This window comes from Mytilus trossulus, chromosome 8, assembly GCF_036588685.1.
Source record: "Mytilus trossulus isolate FHL-02 chromosome 8, PNRI_Mtr1.1.1.hap1, whole genome shotgun sequence".
Classification (NCBI taxonomy): Eukaryota; Metazoa; Mollusca; class Bivalvia; order Mytilida; family Mytilidae; genus Mytilus; species Mytilus trossulus.
In genome coordinates, this window is record NC_086380.1 from 62,996,686 (window position 1) to 63,016,305 (window position 19,620).

At 32.0% G+C, this 19,620-nt stretch overlaps 2 protein-coding genes across 3 annotated transcripts in view; one reads left to right on the forward strand and one right to left on the reverse strand.

The window, feature by feature from the left end:
- Positions 1-19,620, reverse strand: part of LOC134681246 (acyl-CoA dehydrogenase family member 11-like) — a 533,340-nt gene that overhangs the window by 131,117 nt on the left and 382,603 nt on the right. For both annotated transcript variants that reach the window (XM_063540785.1, XM_063540783.1), the window contains exon 7: positions 4,019-4,113. In XM_063540785.1, the coding sequence (XP_063396855.1) occupies positions 4,019-4,113 (95 nt within the window). The remainder of the gene's footprint in view (positions 1-4,018; positions 4,114-19,620) is intronic.
- The window catches only part of LOC134681487 (ankyrin-1-like), a 54,384-nt gene continuing 40,206 nt past the window's right edge, over positions 5,443-19,620 (forward strand). The window contains exons 1-4 of the mRNA XM_063541123.1: positions 5,443-5,458; positions 6,438-6,680; positions 13,753-13,896; positions 17,332-17,589. Coding sequence (XP_063397193.1) covers positions 5,443-5,458; positions 6,438-6,680; positions 13,753-13,896; positions 17,332-17,589 — 661 coding nt within the window. The remainder of the gene's footprint in view (positions 5,459-6,437; positions 6,681-13,752; positions 13,897-17,331; positions 17,590-19,620) is intronic.

Below are 19,620 nucleotides of genomic sequence, written 5' to 3' on the forward strand. Positions count from 1 at the left end.
CGCTCCCATTGTGATGAATGACGTAGTTTCCATTTGAGTTCCGGTTGTCGGCCATGTATATGTCTTGGCAAGAACCTATTCGAAACAAAGATGTCATAAATAAGTTTATTATTGTTATAGCATGTAAGGTATATATATTCGTTATTGTCTCCAGAAGGAGAGTGAAATAATAAACATAATAAACACAAAATCAAACAATTGAACAAAATATGCAAGCTAAATCAGAATGTCATGATCAGATTGAATGAGTCAGTATCAGTAACGGATATTAGTTATTTCAATCTCGTAGTAAAGTGATAAATTTATAAATAAATCGAGCACATATGGCTTGGAATGTTACTAATTGGTCGGCTTCTAGTGGAAAATTGTCCGAATTGCAAGAAAGTAAGTAAAAAGGAAGGTTTTCGTCAGACATGTTTTCTAGGAAGATAAGTTATTGGATTGATATTGATAATTTCATACCAAAAGTTATCATGTGTTTCGTTGAAATAATCATGTGAAGCAATTACAGCGTGAATAATGAATCCAAAAACATTTTACCAAATCTGTCACAGAGAATGTATTGTCCAGTGGCAGTGTCTCTTATGAAACAGCAAACAGAAATCAAATAATGGGCTTTTTTCGTATGTTTCTCTTTTTAAAATGTGTTTTTTTCTCTCTGACAGACCCTACCCGTAAATACATGTACATGCAAAATCGTACAAACCTCACTCAGTTTTACAGTTTGTAAAGTACAATGTTTCTTTTCAAATATGCCTGTAGAGCTTTTAATGAATACTAGTGTTGCATCATTGTAGAATTGTAATTTTAATATGACGCCCTTATTACGCTTTGTAAACAAAGCCGTGTTCTAATGAGCACAAAATCTGTTTGACACATGCGCACAAATTTAATGTTTATATTAAAGTTATTTCCATCGTTATCCTATAAAATATATACATTCAAGTAGATTACATAAACTTTTATAATATATGTTATATCGAACAACATATATTTACCCTGCTCGTATTTTTTAAAACTTATCAAATATGAAATGTAATGTACAGAAACGGGAACAGCTAAACATTTTTACGGTATTTTCGTACGCTTCGATCTATAAAAATGCTGTATTTGTCCTATTAGAATCGAAATATTTCCTTCATGTCATACTCTTTGCTCATTTTAACATGGGTAGGCATTATATAATATTTGACCACATTTTACACCTCGCTAACGCTCAGTGGAGGTCAGTTGAGGTCAGTAGTCATAAAACTGGCAAATTATCCCATTAATAAAATGTAAAGCACTGTCCACATGTTTTTATCTTTAACACCAAGAAGCCATTAAATGTAATCAGATATCCTTCATTTATCATGCTTCACCATATGATAAGGTCAGATTCCTGAAAGACCCCCTTAATTATTAGAAATATATAACTTTGCATCAACCATAATATCTTGGTGTTACTAATTATAATCAGTATGTATTAAAATGACAACTGGTTAGATTGTATCTTCTCTATAGAGTACAGAATATTAAAAAGTAATTTTGATGGTGAAATGTTGTAAAAATGGTTTTTGCAACCTGCTACCCAAATACAAATTTACAAGAAATATATTGATTAATCTAATGGTTTGTACATGGAGTTTAAAAGTTAATTGTGAAGAATATAGGTAAGCTGTACAACATGTATTATTATAGAACTGCATGTGATATGAAAAAGCTGAAGTTAAAAAATGAACATGTATATGCTATGATTGTATCTTGGAAATAAACAATGAATATGAACATGAATATCAGTTTTTTATTAACCATTGAAAAAATAAAAAAATAAAAAGCAGTTTGTATAAAAAAGAAGATTTGGTGTAATTGCCAATGAGACAACTCTTCACTAGAGACCAAATGACACAGAAATTAACAACTATAGGTCACCGAACGGCCTTCAACAATGAGCCAAGCCCATACCGCATATATAGTCAGCTATAAAAGGCCTGAAATGACAAATGTAAAACAATTCAAATGAGAAAACTAACGGCTTAATTAATGTACAAAAATATGAACGAAAAACAAATAATATGTAACACAGCATCAAACGACAACCACTGAATTACAGGCTCCTGACTTGGGACAGGCACATGTATCACTAGCGGATTTAGGGGGGTTTAGGGGGGGTTCGGGAAACCCCCCCCCCCCCCCCCCCCCCCCCGCTTGGAAATGGTAAAAATGTTTTGACCAAAAATTTGTGAACTTACTGTTCAATCTTTGTTCAATATCGATTTCCTTCAAACTTTGTATAAATTAAACTAATTAACAAAGTGGCATGTTATCATAAGACTCTTGTTATATACACAATATCATAATCACATTGACCCCGGGGTATACCTGTTTAATGAGTCCTGGCTACAAATTTAAAGGATTAATGTATGTCATAATTTTTTTTGGTAAAAAAGGGGGTGTTTTTTTTCAAATTTCGTGCCGTATCTCTATTAAAACTTAACACGTTTATGTTGCGACTGGTTTCCATATACATCTTATATTTTAAAACTTCCTATTGAGCTGGAATAAGGAATGAGTCTGGATATATTAAGCATGACATCTTGTACAACCCCGTGTTATGCCAAAAACATTTATTACGGTTTTTCACAAGACTACGGGCGTATCATGCGCTCTTGGCGCAGCTGTTTATTTTGTTTTTTATGGGTGACGTCTACTCTCTATCAAATTCACATACTGCAGTTTACATTTGTATTTGCTTCTTCTTCATTATCTACTTATAAGAAATGTTTAAAATATTTCGTTATCAAACAATTTTTTTTCTAGCATTTTCCCTAATTTAATTCCATTTTAATATGATTATTTATTTATATGTATGATTGTCGAGAAGGCCATATGTTAAGTTAAATTGTTAGAACTATAACAATCTTTTAATTAGTATTAAATAGAGTAGAGATCGTTTGCACACTATTTTTAATTGCAAGTAACTTTTACAAATTTATCCTGTTGTGATCTTTGATCAAATCATCGTCTGCTAATTTTTGACATGAATTAATACATGTCTAGGTAAACAGTTTACTTAAATTGTATCTCTATCATTTACTGCGGTCAAGCAAAGTTCAATCCTGTATATATGCATCGCAGCTAGTTGATGAATTACTTTTATTGCTTATGTGGTTTAGATGTGTTAAATGTAAAATCAGCTGCTACTTCATAACTAATCAAAACATTATTAAATGGTATATATATACATGAAATGATTAAAGAATATAAAAACTATTATAAAAAAAATTCTACTTGCATGTAACAATAAAAGCGCATTTTAAACTTATTGAATTAGTTATCAAATCTTTGTTTTTGTAATAAATATAACTTGATTGTGCACTAGCATTACATTTTGGAGTGTACGAATCATAAAATATTCTTTGTAAAAATGAACATTTGCAATTTCAAAACAATTCATATGCAGCTTATGTTTACTTAATACTATAAATAACAAGCTTTTTTATGAGCTTATAAAAGCTCTTATAAAAGCTCTTAATAGTAAACTCACAGTTGATTTGCTTTTTGATTGACATTTATTGGATTTTGATTGCTTCTTAATGGAAGAAGCTTCTCTAAAAGGCTCCAGGCATCCCCCGAGCATGCTTGGGGGAAGCTCACTAGAATAAATATATGTTCCCTAAACTGCCTCCCCGGTACACGCAGAATATAACATGATTACCATAAATTCAAGAATTATTGTAATATTTTTATAAATGTGAAAATGTGACAGTACATGTATTAGGTTCACATTAATAAAAACTTGCATTCATAATTTCTTTTGTGATTTTCCTTCATCATATTGTGGGCAAAAGATTTCACATTTTTTCTCTGGTGGATTTGCATTTATAAATGCACAAGTTAATTTCTGAATGTATAGTGTATAAATTCATCAAACAGGATGTTCCTATTACCAATGAAGGTAAAAAAAATTAAATAAAAAAAAAATTAGACAGCTCCATTGGTTCTGTGAACAGGTGAGCTGAAACAAATTTAGACTCACTTTCTCATGCTTGAACATGCAGCCACAGCATTATGTATTCTTGTTAATGTTAACATACTGGAAATTTCTGCCACACCTTTTCCTAGATCTGAAATCTACAAAATGTGCAAATGTCTAAAATATGTATTAATACACAATGATGAAAGGCATACCATTTGACCATTTTTGTTAGAACTGTGAACATTGAGTTCCCACAATTTTATAAACCTTTAAATAAAGTGGCACATTAAATTCAATAATCAGCTGTGCCTAAAGTGCATGAATAAACTCATCATAGATAACAGCATTGACATTTTTATATCTAAGCCAGACGCACGTTTTGTCTACATAAGCCTCATCAGTGGTGCTTGAATAAAAAATGTAAAAAAGGCCAAATAAAGTATAAAGTTATAGAGCATTGAGGACCAAAAAATCCTAAAATTTTACCAAATACAGCTAAGGTAATCTATTGTTGAGGTAGAAAAGCCTTAGTATTTCAAAAGGTCAAAGTTTTTTGTTAACATGCACTTAATTTATAATTATGAACATATTAATGATAACTCAAGTCAACACAGAAATGCCGACTACTGGGTTGGTGATATCCTCGCAGAATTAAAACTCCAACAGTAGTGGCTTTGATCCAGTGGTTGTAAATAAACTCATCATAGATACCTAAATTGAAATTTTATATTTTGACACATTCAATTATTTTCCGTTGATATCAATTTTAGTGGATTGAAGTAAATTGTAGTTCATGAATTTGTTAAAATCTGCATACAAACCTTTGGTAAATTAGTCAAACATTCATATTTTTGGTTTTATCTATACCAACAAATTAAGATATTTAGTTAGTGCTCTGTAGATGAATAAGCCAATCATCTGGCATCTTAATATTATGCAGGATTGTTAATCTACAGCTAATTCCCCTATTAACTAGGCCTTAAGGCATTATTGTAGGCAGTGTAAAGCTGAAAGAAGCTGAATATTTTATCATTAAGCAAGCAAAAGTCAAACAAATAAACAAAGATTTAAATTAACTTACTTTTGAATGGATGGAAGGATTTTAATATTTTTTTACACTTCAGATATAAAATTAACACTCACACAGTGATCAAGAATAAAAAATGAGTGAGCACAAAGATTTAATTTAAATTAGATTGCTGAATATTCAACATGTTCAACATCAACTTAGTGAAAATATTGTGATCTTCATTATACTATTAGACTTATATATCATATTATCAAGCTAGCAGCTTATCGTTATAGTGGATTAAACAAAAAAAAATTTATAACTTTCAAGCTATAAAAAATAACAGAAATGATATCCTTACAATAAGTCAAATGTGGATCTTCTCTGGTATAATATCATCAAAGCACAAAAATAAATCCCTGAAAAGTTGGTGGGATAAGAATAAAGACAGGAAATATATAGGTTCGTATACAGTATGATATGTAAAAAAGGTAATTATATCTGGAAGCACAAATACCTGAAAAGAAATATCTGTAAAAGAACTAAACATAATCTTTCACAATCTCTTTAATTGTGCCATAGAGTGGCTTTTAAACATTCTGCTATCTGTCTTTTCACTTGTATAAAAAATTCCCAATGTTTTAAATTTTACATACTACAAGTAATAACCTTGGAGAAACAAAACTGTGTCCATAGTACACGGATGCCCCACTCGCACTATCATTTTCTGTGTTCAGTGGAACGTGAAAATTGGGGTCAGAACTTTAATTTGATATTTTTTTTTTCAGTACAAATTTAGGTGACAAGTCGAAATCAATTTTAGCATTATATATAGTGGCAGCTGAGGGTGAAACAAACATTTTTTGTTTCCAAAACAAAATCCATAGCTCACCACCCCCACCCCTTGCCTCTATGTTTTATACTCAACTATAATAGCCAGCCCCCCCCCCCCCCCCCCCCCCCGAAAATCAATTGGTTGCTGCCTTATGGGTTCGGCAATGATGCTGCTTTGAGTCTTGATTAGGGGTTAATAAAGTACGGTATTTTTTTTTTTACAAACTAATAATTATCAAAAATATCAATTTTACTCAAAAATAGTTTCCTCCTTAAATATATACACGATGAAACTAATGTCCTAAATGCCTAGTTTTGTGTACACTTAACCTACACAAGGCCCACATTGACTATCGACTGTGTGTAGGTAAAACATGATTTAAACTACATGTAAACATTGAGTTTTATCAATGGGAACGCAATTGTGTTTAGTTTACGTGTGAGTTACACTACACAACACCGAATTTAGGTCAATGTGAACACGGCCATAGTAAATGTTAGACTAGTGTGTGAAATCGAAAACCCTGATGTACCTTTTTTCTCAGTTAAACTGAAATACGTTGTTAAATAAAAGAGCGATTCATTACAGTTGTCTATTTTTATGATAATTCATCTAAACATATTATTTTCTAAAAGACCCCTCCAGTGTTGAGTACATAGAAGGAGAAGATGCAATATTAACCTGCGAAATAACCCCTACACATCTACCTGTGGAATGGCTGAAAGATGGCAATGATGTAAAACTAGACGCAAATTGTACACAATCGAATGAAGGAACACAACACAACCTTATTATAAAGAACATTAAATCAGATAACAGTGGAGAATATTGTGTGAAAAGTGGAAACTATACCAGAACAATACAGCTTATAATTAAAGGTATTTGAGGTGGTTAAGAATTGTAATATTAAATAAGATGTTGCTCTATATTATATTAGTTTTCAAGTATAGTCGTTTTGCAGCAATTTTTTTTTTTTTACTAGCTAATGTGTAAATGAATTTTCATTTCAAACACATAATTTGAGTTAGAAACCAGTGACGCGTTTTAAATATAATTTCAATATGTTATCATTATTTCAACAAACATATACACTGTTAATAATTTTTTAGATTCTCTTTCAAGAAATCTGTCCGCTTATATAGAACAAAATAACAATATCCTTGAATAAATTAAAATACGTTAGTGTTAAATATAATGTCAGGTGCACACAAACACTTATTTTGGGATGACACAACATTCATCAGTCGACATTATGCCCAGATGGATTCATACTATTCTTACTTAATGATAATCATTGCAAAGAGGTAAAATAAACCTAAACTTTGAAGGCGTCACCATTCTATCTATCAAAATACAAAAGTAACATTTCACTGATATTTGAAGTTATCATGAAACTGCCGACCACCCGGATCGTGACGAAACGGCCATTAGCAGTGGAATGGACCCCAATTAATCAAAGATACCATACTTAAAATGATGTAGAGAAAATGCACATTAATGAACTAAAATAAAAATCCATACAAGGCTCAAGATTTGCAACAGGTGCAAATATGCAGCAGGGTTAAACATCATCTTGAGATGTCAACCCTCCTCTATACGTATATTAAAAAGTAAAAACACAAAAATACTGAACTCCGAGGAAAATTCAAAAAGGAAAGTCCAAAATCAAAAGGCAAAATCAAAAGTCCAAACGAATGGTTAACAACTGTCATATTCCTGACTTGGTACAGGCATTTTCTAATGTAGAAAATGGTGGATTATACCTGGTTTTATAGCTAGCTAAACCTATCACTTGTATGACAGTCGCATCAAATTCCGATACATTGTCAACGATGCATGAACAAAACAAACATACTCAAAGAGTAAAAATGTCAAAAATAGGGGTACAGCAGTCAATAGTGTGTTATCATCATAATATCACTATAAAAACAACAAATGTAACGAAGAAGCACAAAAAGGCATACATCAAATTTAACATACTCATTTTGCTTATCTTATACGACTTTATTTATCTATGTAAAGTCTACCCGTAAAGGATGGAAGGTTTTCAGTACGGGTGTAAAATTGCGCGTTTGAAATTCGCACATGTAGACATGAGATAATGTTGTCGTTCAAAGTATGACGGCATACATAAATGAAGAGTCACGTAAAGAAGATATAACAAAAAACAAACTTAATAGTAAAAGTAATAATAATAAATAGAATTAAAAACCAGTAGTTCAGACAACAATTGAAAGTTTTTCCATAACAAAGAAATTTTGATAAGAAGTAGCTTCTTCATAATAATGCAATAAATAATGATTAACTTATACTTTTGAGCGAAGTAAGTGTGATATTAGACTACTTCCGATGAAATGAATGTCACTTTTGGTCTTATTTGATAGCTTCTTTCACACTGATTCCAAAAATAGATAGTTTGTACATTGTATATACTTTTGTATGTAGAATGGGAGATAATTGGCCACTTCCGGTTTGTTTTATGTCATTTTGAGTCTTCAGTAATCGGTTTATGTATCTAAAAGACAAAATATATGGATTCTCAGTAATTTTATTTGAAAAAAAATGCAAAAAAAAAAACTTCCGGTTTTCTCGAGGTCACTTACGGTTATATTAAAATAATCTCATATCAAGACATTGCAGGGGCATCATCTCCTATAAGATGCATTTAATTGTATCAGATTTAATGTAGCATAACTTCATGACAATAAAGCAGACATTTTGTACTTGTTCTTTTATATGTATCTTACAAAGTGTCAGAGAAAATGCAAAAACAAGCAAAAGTCGCAATTGAGAACTTGACCTTGACCTTTGACCTTGTCCTAATTTTCTAATGTAGGACCCATGGGATTCAAATAAAAACATTCCATGGTTATAGGGTAACGGTTTATGAGTTAAAAAAAAATACCGACAAATTTATTCCGTAAAGGTAGATAACTCCTATAAAATTTCATCGAATCGTTTCGATCCAAATTAGCCAAAACATTCTGAGAATGTTACGAACAATGTGTTAAAAGAATTTGGTCGATATCTTTTGTTTACGAAGGAAATGCACACATTTGATGATAAAGAGTGAATAGCGAGATAACTCTTACAAAGATAGTCTGAGCGACATCTTGCGAAACAAACATTTATCGCAAGAACAAAATTGTTGGCGGTCTTTCCCCTCTAAAACATGATTGATAGATTGATTGATTGATTGATTGATTGATTGATTGATTGATTCATACGTGATATAGGGTAGCTTGAATCAAGCAAACACGAAACAAATGAGATATTGCACCCGAATTAAGCACAAGGGACCACAACATGCATGTAATAGTTGGTTGGTTGTCGGTTAAACACATGGACAACGCGAAAAGGGAATTGAGAGTCAAGTGCTCGTGTTTAAACACGGAATACGTAAACTAGGCATTGACAGCTTAGTGTCCGTGTTTAAATACTAGAGACCCAGCCTCTAGGAACACGTGGAAACGGCATTGACAGCCTAGTATCCGTGTTGAAACACTAGGGATCCAGCCTCTAGGAACACGTAAAATAGACATTGAGAGCTTAGTGTCCGTGTTTGAACACTAGAGACCAAGCCTCTAGGAACACGTGAAAACGGCATTGACAGCCTATTGTCCGTTTTTAAACACTAGGGACCCAGCCTCTATGAATACGTGAAAACGGCATTGACAGCCTAGTGTCCGTGTTTAAACACAAGAGATTCAGCCTCTAGGAACACGTGAAAACGGCATTGAGAGCCTAGTGTCCATGTTTAAACACTAGAGACCCAGCCTCTAGGAACACACGACAACTGCTTTGTGAAACATTTTAGTTCTATTAAAATTATGACATTTGTAGGAACATGTAAGGATATATACACGATAACAAAAAAAAATCCTTGTATCTTCCTTTATAAAAGTTTTTTTAAGTAGGCTTTCCAGTATGTATGTCGTGTACTATATACTTGTTGATCTTATTGTGTGTGCATTGTATTCAATTTTATATATAAAGGAAATCGGACCTGACCTGCATGGTTTTAAATGTACGTGCACATTTTATATTTTTTCGAAAAGGGGAAACCCCTATTTCATTTAAGAAAGTACCGGATGCAGCGATTGTGACGTCACGTGCACCAAGCAGATATACTCAGAAAGTTTATTTTAATCCTTTTCAGAGAGAGACGAGTTCCTGACCACACCTATGTATAAAGAATATGCTCACGGATTAAATTTTCTTTCATTAACAGGTCATTGATGTCGGACCATGCATGCGTTTACATATTTACAGGTACTCACAACAGATTTATTTAATTTAAATGCATGTTTGATTCTAGGATTTTACTACTATTTTCGAACTTTGAAGGGAATACTATGTCATAGATTTTAATTTCTCAACCCAGATTAGAACGTCAGGCAGACTGCACGTGATTTATACTGCTAACGGAAAATATATTTTCTTGATTAATTTTACAGGTAAACTTTTGTCCAATCGCTGACCACTGGTCGACTCATTCATTGCATGCACACAAAAATAATGCTGGTGCTGTAGTACTTTAACAAAACTTGTTTCGATTATTTTTCAGAAAAAACATGTACATGATTTGGAGCAGCATTTATTTTGCAGCAATAGATTTGTATTTCAGAAAGAAATTTATTCATCAAAAGAGAAGGATTGGCATTTTCATAATAAAAAAATAATTGGATTCCTAAAAAAAAAAGGCGGAGGCGGTGGTGGGGTTGGGAGGGGCTAGATTGGCGGCTGTGGGCATTGGATGATTTATAAAGATAAATTGAATGAACGCATCACGAGAGCTGTAAAGTTTGAAGCTTTAATTAGTCAATCTGTTCGTTTTTTTTCATTTCAGTGGCACGAAAAACCCCGAAATACTATGCGTATGATTTTCACAATTTTTCTCGACTACGTTTATGTCGCGACTAATATTTTGCTCACATTTTTTTTTTTTATTCCTAACTTTTTTCTGAGAAAAGCAGTTTGAAGTGAAAGTTCAAATTTAAAACATGACCTTGACATTTGACCTTGACCTAATTTTCAAAGTTGGGACTCAAGGACCTTCAATATAGCGATTTTAGGTTGATACCGCTTACGGTTTAGGAGTTTATATGCATATCACTTATATTAAATGCATAAGGGGAAATAACTCTCATTTGGAGACTCCGGAGTACTTTGGTGCATACCAACTCGTCATCTTGAAGATATAGCAAGCACTTTGGTCAAATAAATTTGTCGTCATCTTTTACGGTTGCGAAGGAGTCGTGGACACAAGAAAAACAGTGTTCGGGGAGATAACTCTTACACCGTAAAGTGTACGGTTTGACAGGGTCAGTTTCAAAAGCGCAATAACTGTTCGATATCATACGCGAAAAAATCAAAGCGACATCTTGCAAAACCATTTTTTAATGCAAGAACAAAATGTGCCGGAAGAACAAAATAAAAATTTCAGAAGAAAACCAATAGGTTTTTCCACGGAAAAGTGGAAAGACCTAATAATATTTAAAAAAAAATAATTGATCAGAGAACAATTGAATGTCTTTCCACCACAACACTGTATTTAAATATGAAAGTTGTGAAATTAAGTTTAAAATGTCAAGCAATAGCTTATTGTACGCTGATTCCAAAAATATATATTTTCTATACAATATTTTGTTTAAATAGGGGAGATTTTTTCTAAATTCCGGTTTGAAAAATGTATTTCCGATAATATTTGAATGTTTACTTGACACTGATTCCAAAAATATCTGGTTCTATAAACTTTTATATTAATAAAGTACAATAAATAGCTACTTCCGGTTTACAGGGTTTAATGGTTTGATACCGTTTGCCAAAGGTCTTATGGCTTTATATTGTATACATTTGAGCTAAAAGCAAAATTCAGAATCTAGAACGTCAAATTCAGCTATGACCTTGAGATCAAATTCAAGGTCATAAACCAAGGACCTGAAATCAAAAAACCATAGGTCTGAAATATATTGGTTAATCAGTTATATCACCATACGCGTATTTTTAAATACAAGAGGGGAGAAAACTCACATTTACGTCCAACGTACCCTTGCAATCAAAATTTACGTGTTACTTCATGTCGCAACTAACAATTAAGAAAAAAATAATTTGTCGATATCTTATACGGTTTCTGGAAATGAGTGGAAATAAGCCAAATTCAAAAATAAGAATATGACCTTGACCTTTGACCTTGACATAATTTTCATTTTTTTGGACCAAGGACCTCAAATCAAAAGATCCTAGGTCTCTATGACTTTTGGTTTACAAGATAAAAATGCATATCACGTATATCAAATGCATATAGAGAAATAACTCTCATATGGAGCGTTCATATCGCTTCGGTCAAAATAGGACAAATCATGCGGAGGATATAACGAGCAATTTTGTAAAATGAATTTGTCGTTATCTTTTACGGTTGCGAAGGAGTGGTGAACATAAGGAAAACAGTGTTTGAGGAGATAACTCCTACAAAGAAAAGTATTTGGTTACGCAGGGTAAATTTCAAAAGCGCATAAACTGTTCGATATCATATACCAAATATCTAATCGACATATTGCGAAACAAATATTAGACGGAAGAAAAAAAAATAATCAGAAGAAAAACAATAGGTCTTTCCACAGATAAGTGGAAAGACCTAATCCTAATAATCAGAACAAAAACAATAAGTCTTTCCACAGAAAAGTTAAAAAAAAACTTAATAATCCGAAGAAAAACAATAGGTATTTCCACAGAAAAGTACAAAGAATTAATAATATCAGAACAAATACAATAAGTCTTTCCACAGAAAAGAGGTAAGGCTTAATAATTGTGTGGTTCAAAGAATGACGGGATACATAAGTTCAGTTTCATGTCAAATGTATAAAATTCAGTAAGAGTAGTCCATATCGCATGTAAGAATAGGTAACACATACGACACTTTTTATCTATGTAAAGTCTACCCGTAAAGGATGCAAAGTTTTCAGTACTGGTGTAAAATTGCGCGTTTGAAATTCGCATAGGAAGACATAAGATAATGTTGTCGTTCAAAGTATAACGGCATACATAAATGCAGAGTCACGTAAAGTAGATAAAACATATCTATCATATCGCATGCAACAATAGGTAACACATTAAACTTAGCAAAATGATATTAATACATATTTTAACAAAGGACTGCTTGCAGTTACTGAAATACAAGGTCCAGAGCTCTTTTTGAACCATTATATCTTCATCTGATGAAAATCAAACCCCTTCCGTAAAGACTTAGTTTTATAAACTGTTACAGTAGAAATTTTCTTGTAAGATTTAATTTCGTTTATTTCTTGGAAAGATAATATCCACAAAATTAAAAAAAAAATCATAAGAATTAACGTACTCATAATACCACTACCATTTACTGAAAACTACAAAATTGATTCCCCATGAAATCTTACATAGAGACATAACCACGAAACTTTAACCCCAAGAAAATTTTAAATGCTTCTAAAGTAATAACAAAATGTATAAGAAAGCATATCCGTATCTTCCTACCAACTGGTTTTAGAATGAATGTGTTTATTTTCGATACCAAGATCATTTGAGTGAATCAATATTAATACCAAAATATGCAATTTATAATTACCTGACAACCATATCGTAACTGTATCCATTCTAACTAAGTCTGTTTATAGGTTTGGTTAGCTATTGATTTGAATGGCGACATTTTCATGCATTGTAGATGATATTACTCTAAAAGATTAGAAATAACATACCTTAACGTAAAAGATGTCTTTATGTTAATTTATTTCTACTAATTATGTCGTTGTACCCATAAAAATAGTTTATGTTTTGACTAGTTTGTGATATCGAAAACCCTAGTGTATTAATTTCCCAGTGAAACTAACATTTCTTACTTTAAATCAAATACGCTGTTACACACATGGCTGCAACAAACACATTCTCTATTATTTATGATAATTATCTAAATAGATTGTTTTCTGGAAGACCCTTCAAATGTTAAGAACATAGAACATGTAGAAGGAGACGATGCAATATTAAGCTGTACAGTCAGCCTTACAAGTCTACCTGTGGAATGGTTTAAAGATGGCAATGCTATTAAACTAGACGATAATTGTACAAAGTCTATTGAAGGGACAAAACACATTCTCAATATAAAACACGTTAAATCAGATGACAGTGGAGAATATTGTGTGAAAGTTTGAAACGTTTCCAGAAAACTACAGCTGAAAGTTAAAGGAATTTATGAGTGGAAAGGGGGGGGGGGGGTACAAACTTTATATCAAATAAGATGCTGTTCTTTATAATATTATTTGTATAAGTAATCGTGTTGTACCAATATTGTTTTGTACCAACTAATGTGTTAAGTAACTTTTTCAAACACTTAATTTAAGCAAGAAACCGGCAAAGCATCTAATAGATATAGAAAGATGTCGTGAGAGTGCCAATGAGACAACTCTCCATCCAAATAACAATTTATAAAAGTAAACCATTATCATGATTATTGATGAATTTACGGCTTTCAACACGGAGCCTTGGCTCACATCGAACAAAAAGCTATAAAGGGCCCCAAAATTACTAGACTGTATAAAACCATTCAAACGGGAAAACAAACGGTATAATCTATATAAAAAACGAGAAACGAAAAACACGTATAAATAACAGAAACAAACGACAACTACTGTAGATCAGATTCCTGACTTAGGACAGATGCAAACATTTCAAGCGGGATTAAACGTTTTAATGGTACCAAACCTTCTCCCGTTTAAGCTCACCTGGCCTGAAGGGCCAAGTGAGCTTTTCTTATCACTTTGCGTCTGGCGTTCGTCGTCGTCCGTCGTCGTCGTCCGTCGTCGTTAGCTTTTACAAAAATCTTCTCCTCTGAAACTACTGGACTAAATTAAACCAAACTTGGCAACAATTATTATTGGGGTATCTAGTTTAAAAAATATTTGGCGTGACCTGGCCAACCAACCAAAAATGTCCGCCATGGCTTAAAATAGAACATTAGGGTAAAATGTAGATTTTGGCTTATTACTCTGAAACCAAAGCATTTAGAGCAAATCTGACATGGGTAAAATTGTTTATCAGATTAAGATCTATCTGCCCCCAAATTTTCAGACAAATAAGACAACCGGTTGTAGGGTTGCTGCCCCTGAATTGGCAAATTTAAGGAAATTATATCCGCTCCTCAACTACTTTTTACATTATTATTAACTTCTAAGTTGCCTTGTCTGGAAATCTTGTTGTGGTTCCAGTTTGGCAAGCGTTTTGGAGACGTATCCCGTCCGTCCTCTGTTGACTTGTAATCTGTGGTGATAAATCTTGCCGCTTAACGTTGTATCCTTTCAAGCTTGTTTATTCTTGTTACCGTGAAGGGGTCCCATACTATTGCTCTCTATTAAACTATAAGATCCATTCCTAAATATTAAAGGTATAGATCATTGTTCTAATCTGACACAAATTTCAATAACTGCAATGCTACACAAGTTGAATATATATCATGTATATGGTAACCCACGAGAACAGCATTATCACTTTTGAAACTGTGTTTAATAGCATGATTGGTCAATGTCATTAACTTAGATGGAGACAGACATTTGACCTGAAAGCTTGTTTCTGAGTGCAAAAGTAACCACCTATGACATATGGTTAAAAATGAATACCAATTACATGGGTCAACATTGTCAAGGGCAGAGTTGTCATCAAAACAATATGGCAGAGAAGTGGTGTCAAGTTTCATATAAAGCGACCTGAGTGACATAATATAAAACAATCAAAGAAGTGTTCATATTTGTCTAATCTTTAAGGAGAAATAAAACTAGTAAAACAATATTACACTGTTTACTATTGTCTAAATCTACAGAAATATAAGTTTCTTCAAGTAACAGAAACACATATGTCACTAGTATTTTATTTTATGAGTTTATGGGGTATAAGAGCTTGCTTACAACAGGCTCTTCATAAGCATTTGGTTTGAAAAGGATACTAGTAGTCTGTATTCTTGATTTAGAAAAATGTAATTGCAAGAAAAAAATTTACTTAGAATACTTAAGATCACTCAGGTAGCCTTTATAAGTACAAAAGAACAGCCACTAGTCATTGGATATTGTACATGTATATCATTCAAATAGTCATGGCCTATTTATGAGTACAAGAAAAAAGTCAGTAGTCATTGGATACTGTAGATCATTCAGGTAGTCTTGACCTATTCAATTGTATTAAAGAAACAGCCAGTTGTCATCTTCACTTTACACACACAAACATACAAATATCAATTATATGCTTACGAGACATGTTGCAATGTTAAACATTACGGAACGTGAAAATCAAGACTTGCTTAAAAGATATCACAATATTTGGGAGAGTGCCGTAATTTTTTCTCAGAGCTTTCAGGTCTTTGATTAAAGTCATATACTATATAAAGTATATCCAAAAGTAGCACATAACATAGGTTTTGCCGAATATAATGATAGTAGCAGGACTATAACACCTTTTCAAATAGCCGCTTTGATTGGGCTAATTTAAGAATAATGTCCGCCTTTTTTAATTTTACCGGAAGAGTTGCCTTATCTCCCTATTTGAAATCAAAGATAAATACTAGATGAAGCTTTGTGCTAAATGTCATGCTAGTAGCAGGATTTGCACAATTTTTCACGATGCCGTCATACTACAATTAACATGCAAACTCAAGAACTCAATTAAAACTATTGAACGATAATGTCTTCATCATATAAAAATTAAGTTAAATCCCTTCCTTTAACATGTTTAAGAGATTAGTTTCATACAATCATAAAATATATGAGATGAACTTAATAAGTGTTCCACAATATGCCGCCTTTAATGATTTGACAACAATAAATAATTTCAGTCAGTTGATTTTATGAATTAGAATGAAATTATTTTCTTCTGAATTGTCTGCCCATACATGGCGTTTAGGTTAAGTGTTTTGTGTTATTTCGGCTTTCGGTTCTGACGTGTGGTTTTCCTTTCACTCTTTTTTTGCTTTTTATTAGTATGATCATTATCAGTGATTGTGATATATGGGTGTTAACGGTAAAAAAATCCTATAACATTCTCCCATTTCGGTAAATCTGTATGGGTACCTTTTAGGTTGAGTGGCGACATTTTAAGCTTGTAAATAATATTATTTTAAACGATTACTAGTAACTTACCTTCACGTATAAGATGTCTGCATGTTGATTTATTGAATAATAATCACCAAAATTGTTTAATAAACAACAGTTTTTAAGTGAAATGTATGAAACGTTAAATCATGACAAAAGACATAACTTTATAAAAATACATTCTTATTGAGTACTTGTGTTAGAATTTGAAAATATCGGGTAAACCACTTAACTGTTGCAAAGAAATCAGCATTTTATTAACAAATAAGTAACAAGCAATGACCATATCAATGATAAGTCATGTCACTATAAAAAGTGCTGACTAATTTGCTTGTGATACCATTGGGAGTAATATGTTCATCTATTAACATGAAGTTGGTATAAAGATTAACTAAACATTTGTAATTTTTGGTTTTTTTTACAGATTATTTTCTTGAAGGCCCTTCCAATATTGAGTGCATAGAAGGAGAAGATGCGACTTTGACCTGTAAAATACGCTATAAGGACCAATCTGTAAATTGGATGAAAGATGGAAAAGAAAAATCATTAAACGAAAATTGTACAATTTCCAATCAAGGCACAAAATACCACCTTACAATAAAGAACGTTAAATCAGGTGATAGTGGAGAATATTGTATGCAAGTTGGAAAATTTTCCAAGAAAATACAGCTGAAAATTAAAGGTATTGAGTTTATAGAGCATGATAAGAAACGTTATATTAAATCATATGTTGTTCTTGTATATTCTTGTTTGCAAGCGTCATCGTTATTGCTTTATAGTGTTTTGTACCAATTAATGTTTTCACTTTCAATCCCATAGTTCAAGCTAAAAACCAGTAAAGCATTTCAATTCGAATTTTAATGCGTTATCATCTCTTATTAATTATAGGGGGATGTACATGTTTCTTTACTTATGATAATCATGGGATTGTTTAAACTTTTGTTTCTGAATAGCTTTAGTGATATATAAACAGTAAAATATTTAAACATTTCAATACAATTTTGAAGTAAATATATAAGTGCTGACTACTGGGACCGTCACGAAACGCCTACCAGCAGTGGCATTGAACATAATGATTGTTCAAAATAATTAAAAATATCAGACGTACATCTTAGTACTCTACACACACACATAGTTTAAAAAAGAGGCAAATCACACGAAAATTTGAAATACATCAAATCAAAAAATTGCGTTCAGGTAAAGAACCCCTTATTTGCCCGTTTTAAAAAATTAAATTAATGTAAAATAATATTAAGTAACATTAAAATAGCACAATTCATGATCTCTTTAATTTATAATCCCATGTACACCATTGTGCGTCAAACATTCAGTTGTTTATCTGTAATTTTTTTGTAACAAAATAATATGGTAATGTGTATGTGATCCTTCATCCATACGCTACAAAAGTCAAAAAGTCTGAAAAGACCAGTTTTTTACTTGATTTTCATGAACTTTTACTCGACATTCTTAAAAAGTATGATTTGTGCCTTAATTTTTCTTGACAAATTCTCATTTATATCAAATTTGTATGAAATTTATTCGTCATATTCTCGACATTCTGAATATGGTCTTAAAATTTCTTGACAAATACTTGACATTTGAATACTGTCCTGAAATTTCTCGACATATTTTCGACATTCTTATTTTTTCTCAGTAAGGCAGTTCAATATTTGTCATTTAAAAAAATCCAGGTGTTTAGAGCATGCCAGAGACTGGCGACCATCGGATAGCTCCAAAATAAATGTGCTATGGTCTCTGGTCCTTCTTTACGAAATGTACATATGTTGATACTATTTATTTTCATCTTGTAAAGTAGTGAATTAGTTTCCAAAATTCTATGGACAATTCTATATTGGAACCAGCAAAGCTTAGTGCTTTTAGTATATTTTGTACACGAAGTGTGTATTTTTTCCCAGTTAATACCAGTCATATTAAGATGGTTCACCCATTTTTCCTTTGCAGTAAATGTAACATATTTTTTATTCAATACTCCGTACATTTCCTTTGAACCTTTTTTTGATTCAAAAAAGATAACTATGTTAAAAGGTAGTACTGCATGATTTTTTTTTCTACTCTACTTTAATATTGATCGTGTTAAACTACTCATTAAGCGAGTGTGCTATTCCATAATAATGTAAAATATTTGGCCTAAATTTATATAATTGTTGGAAATTTCGAAATGGCATAACTTTTCCCTGGTCATCTATCAAATCTTGCATTGTCCAAATTCCGCGTTTGCCCAGTTTTTATAGTAGACTCTTGAACCACCAATTTTAAAGTTTCTACCTCCCATAAAGAATACGATAGAATTTCATCAATACATCTTGTTTTTCTAATTTGATTAAGGGTTTTCCAAGCATCAAAAACCTCTTGCCAAAATTTATTTGATGACCTTTTAATATGCCCAATATAACTTATTTCAATCAAATTTATTTGCTCCACAATAGATACTTATCTCACCCACTTTGAATTTGAATTATACAGACGTCTTACCCATGTAAGTTTTAGTCCCTGTATAAATGCTTTTAAATTTAGCATTTTTAAACCACCCTTATAATAATCTTGACATAAAAGATCTCGATTGATCTTATCTGGTTTATAATCCCAGATAAGAGGATACATTTTATTTGTTAAATTACGTAACATATTCTCATCTGGACTAGAGATAGACAGAAACTGATGATTTAATTAAGCTATGACCAAAGTTTTTAAA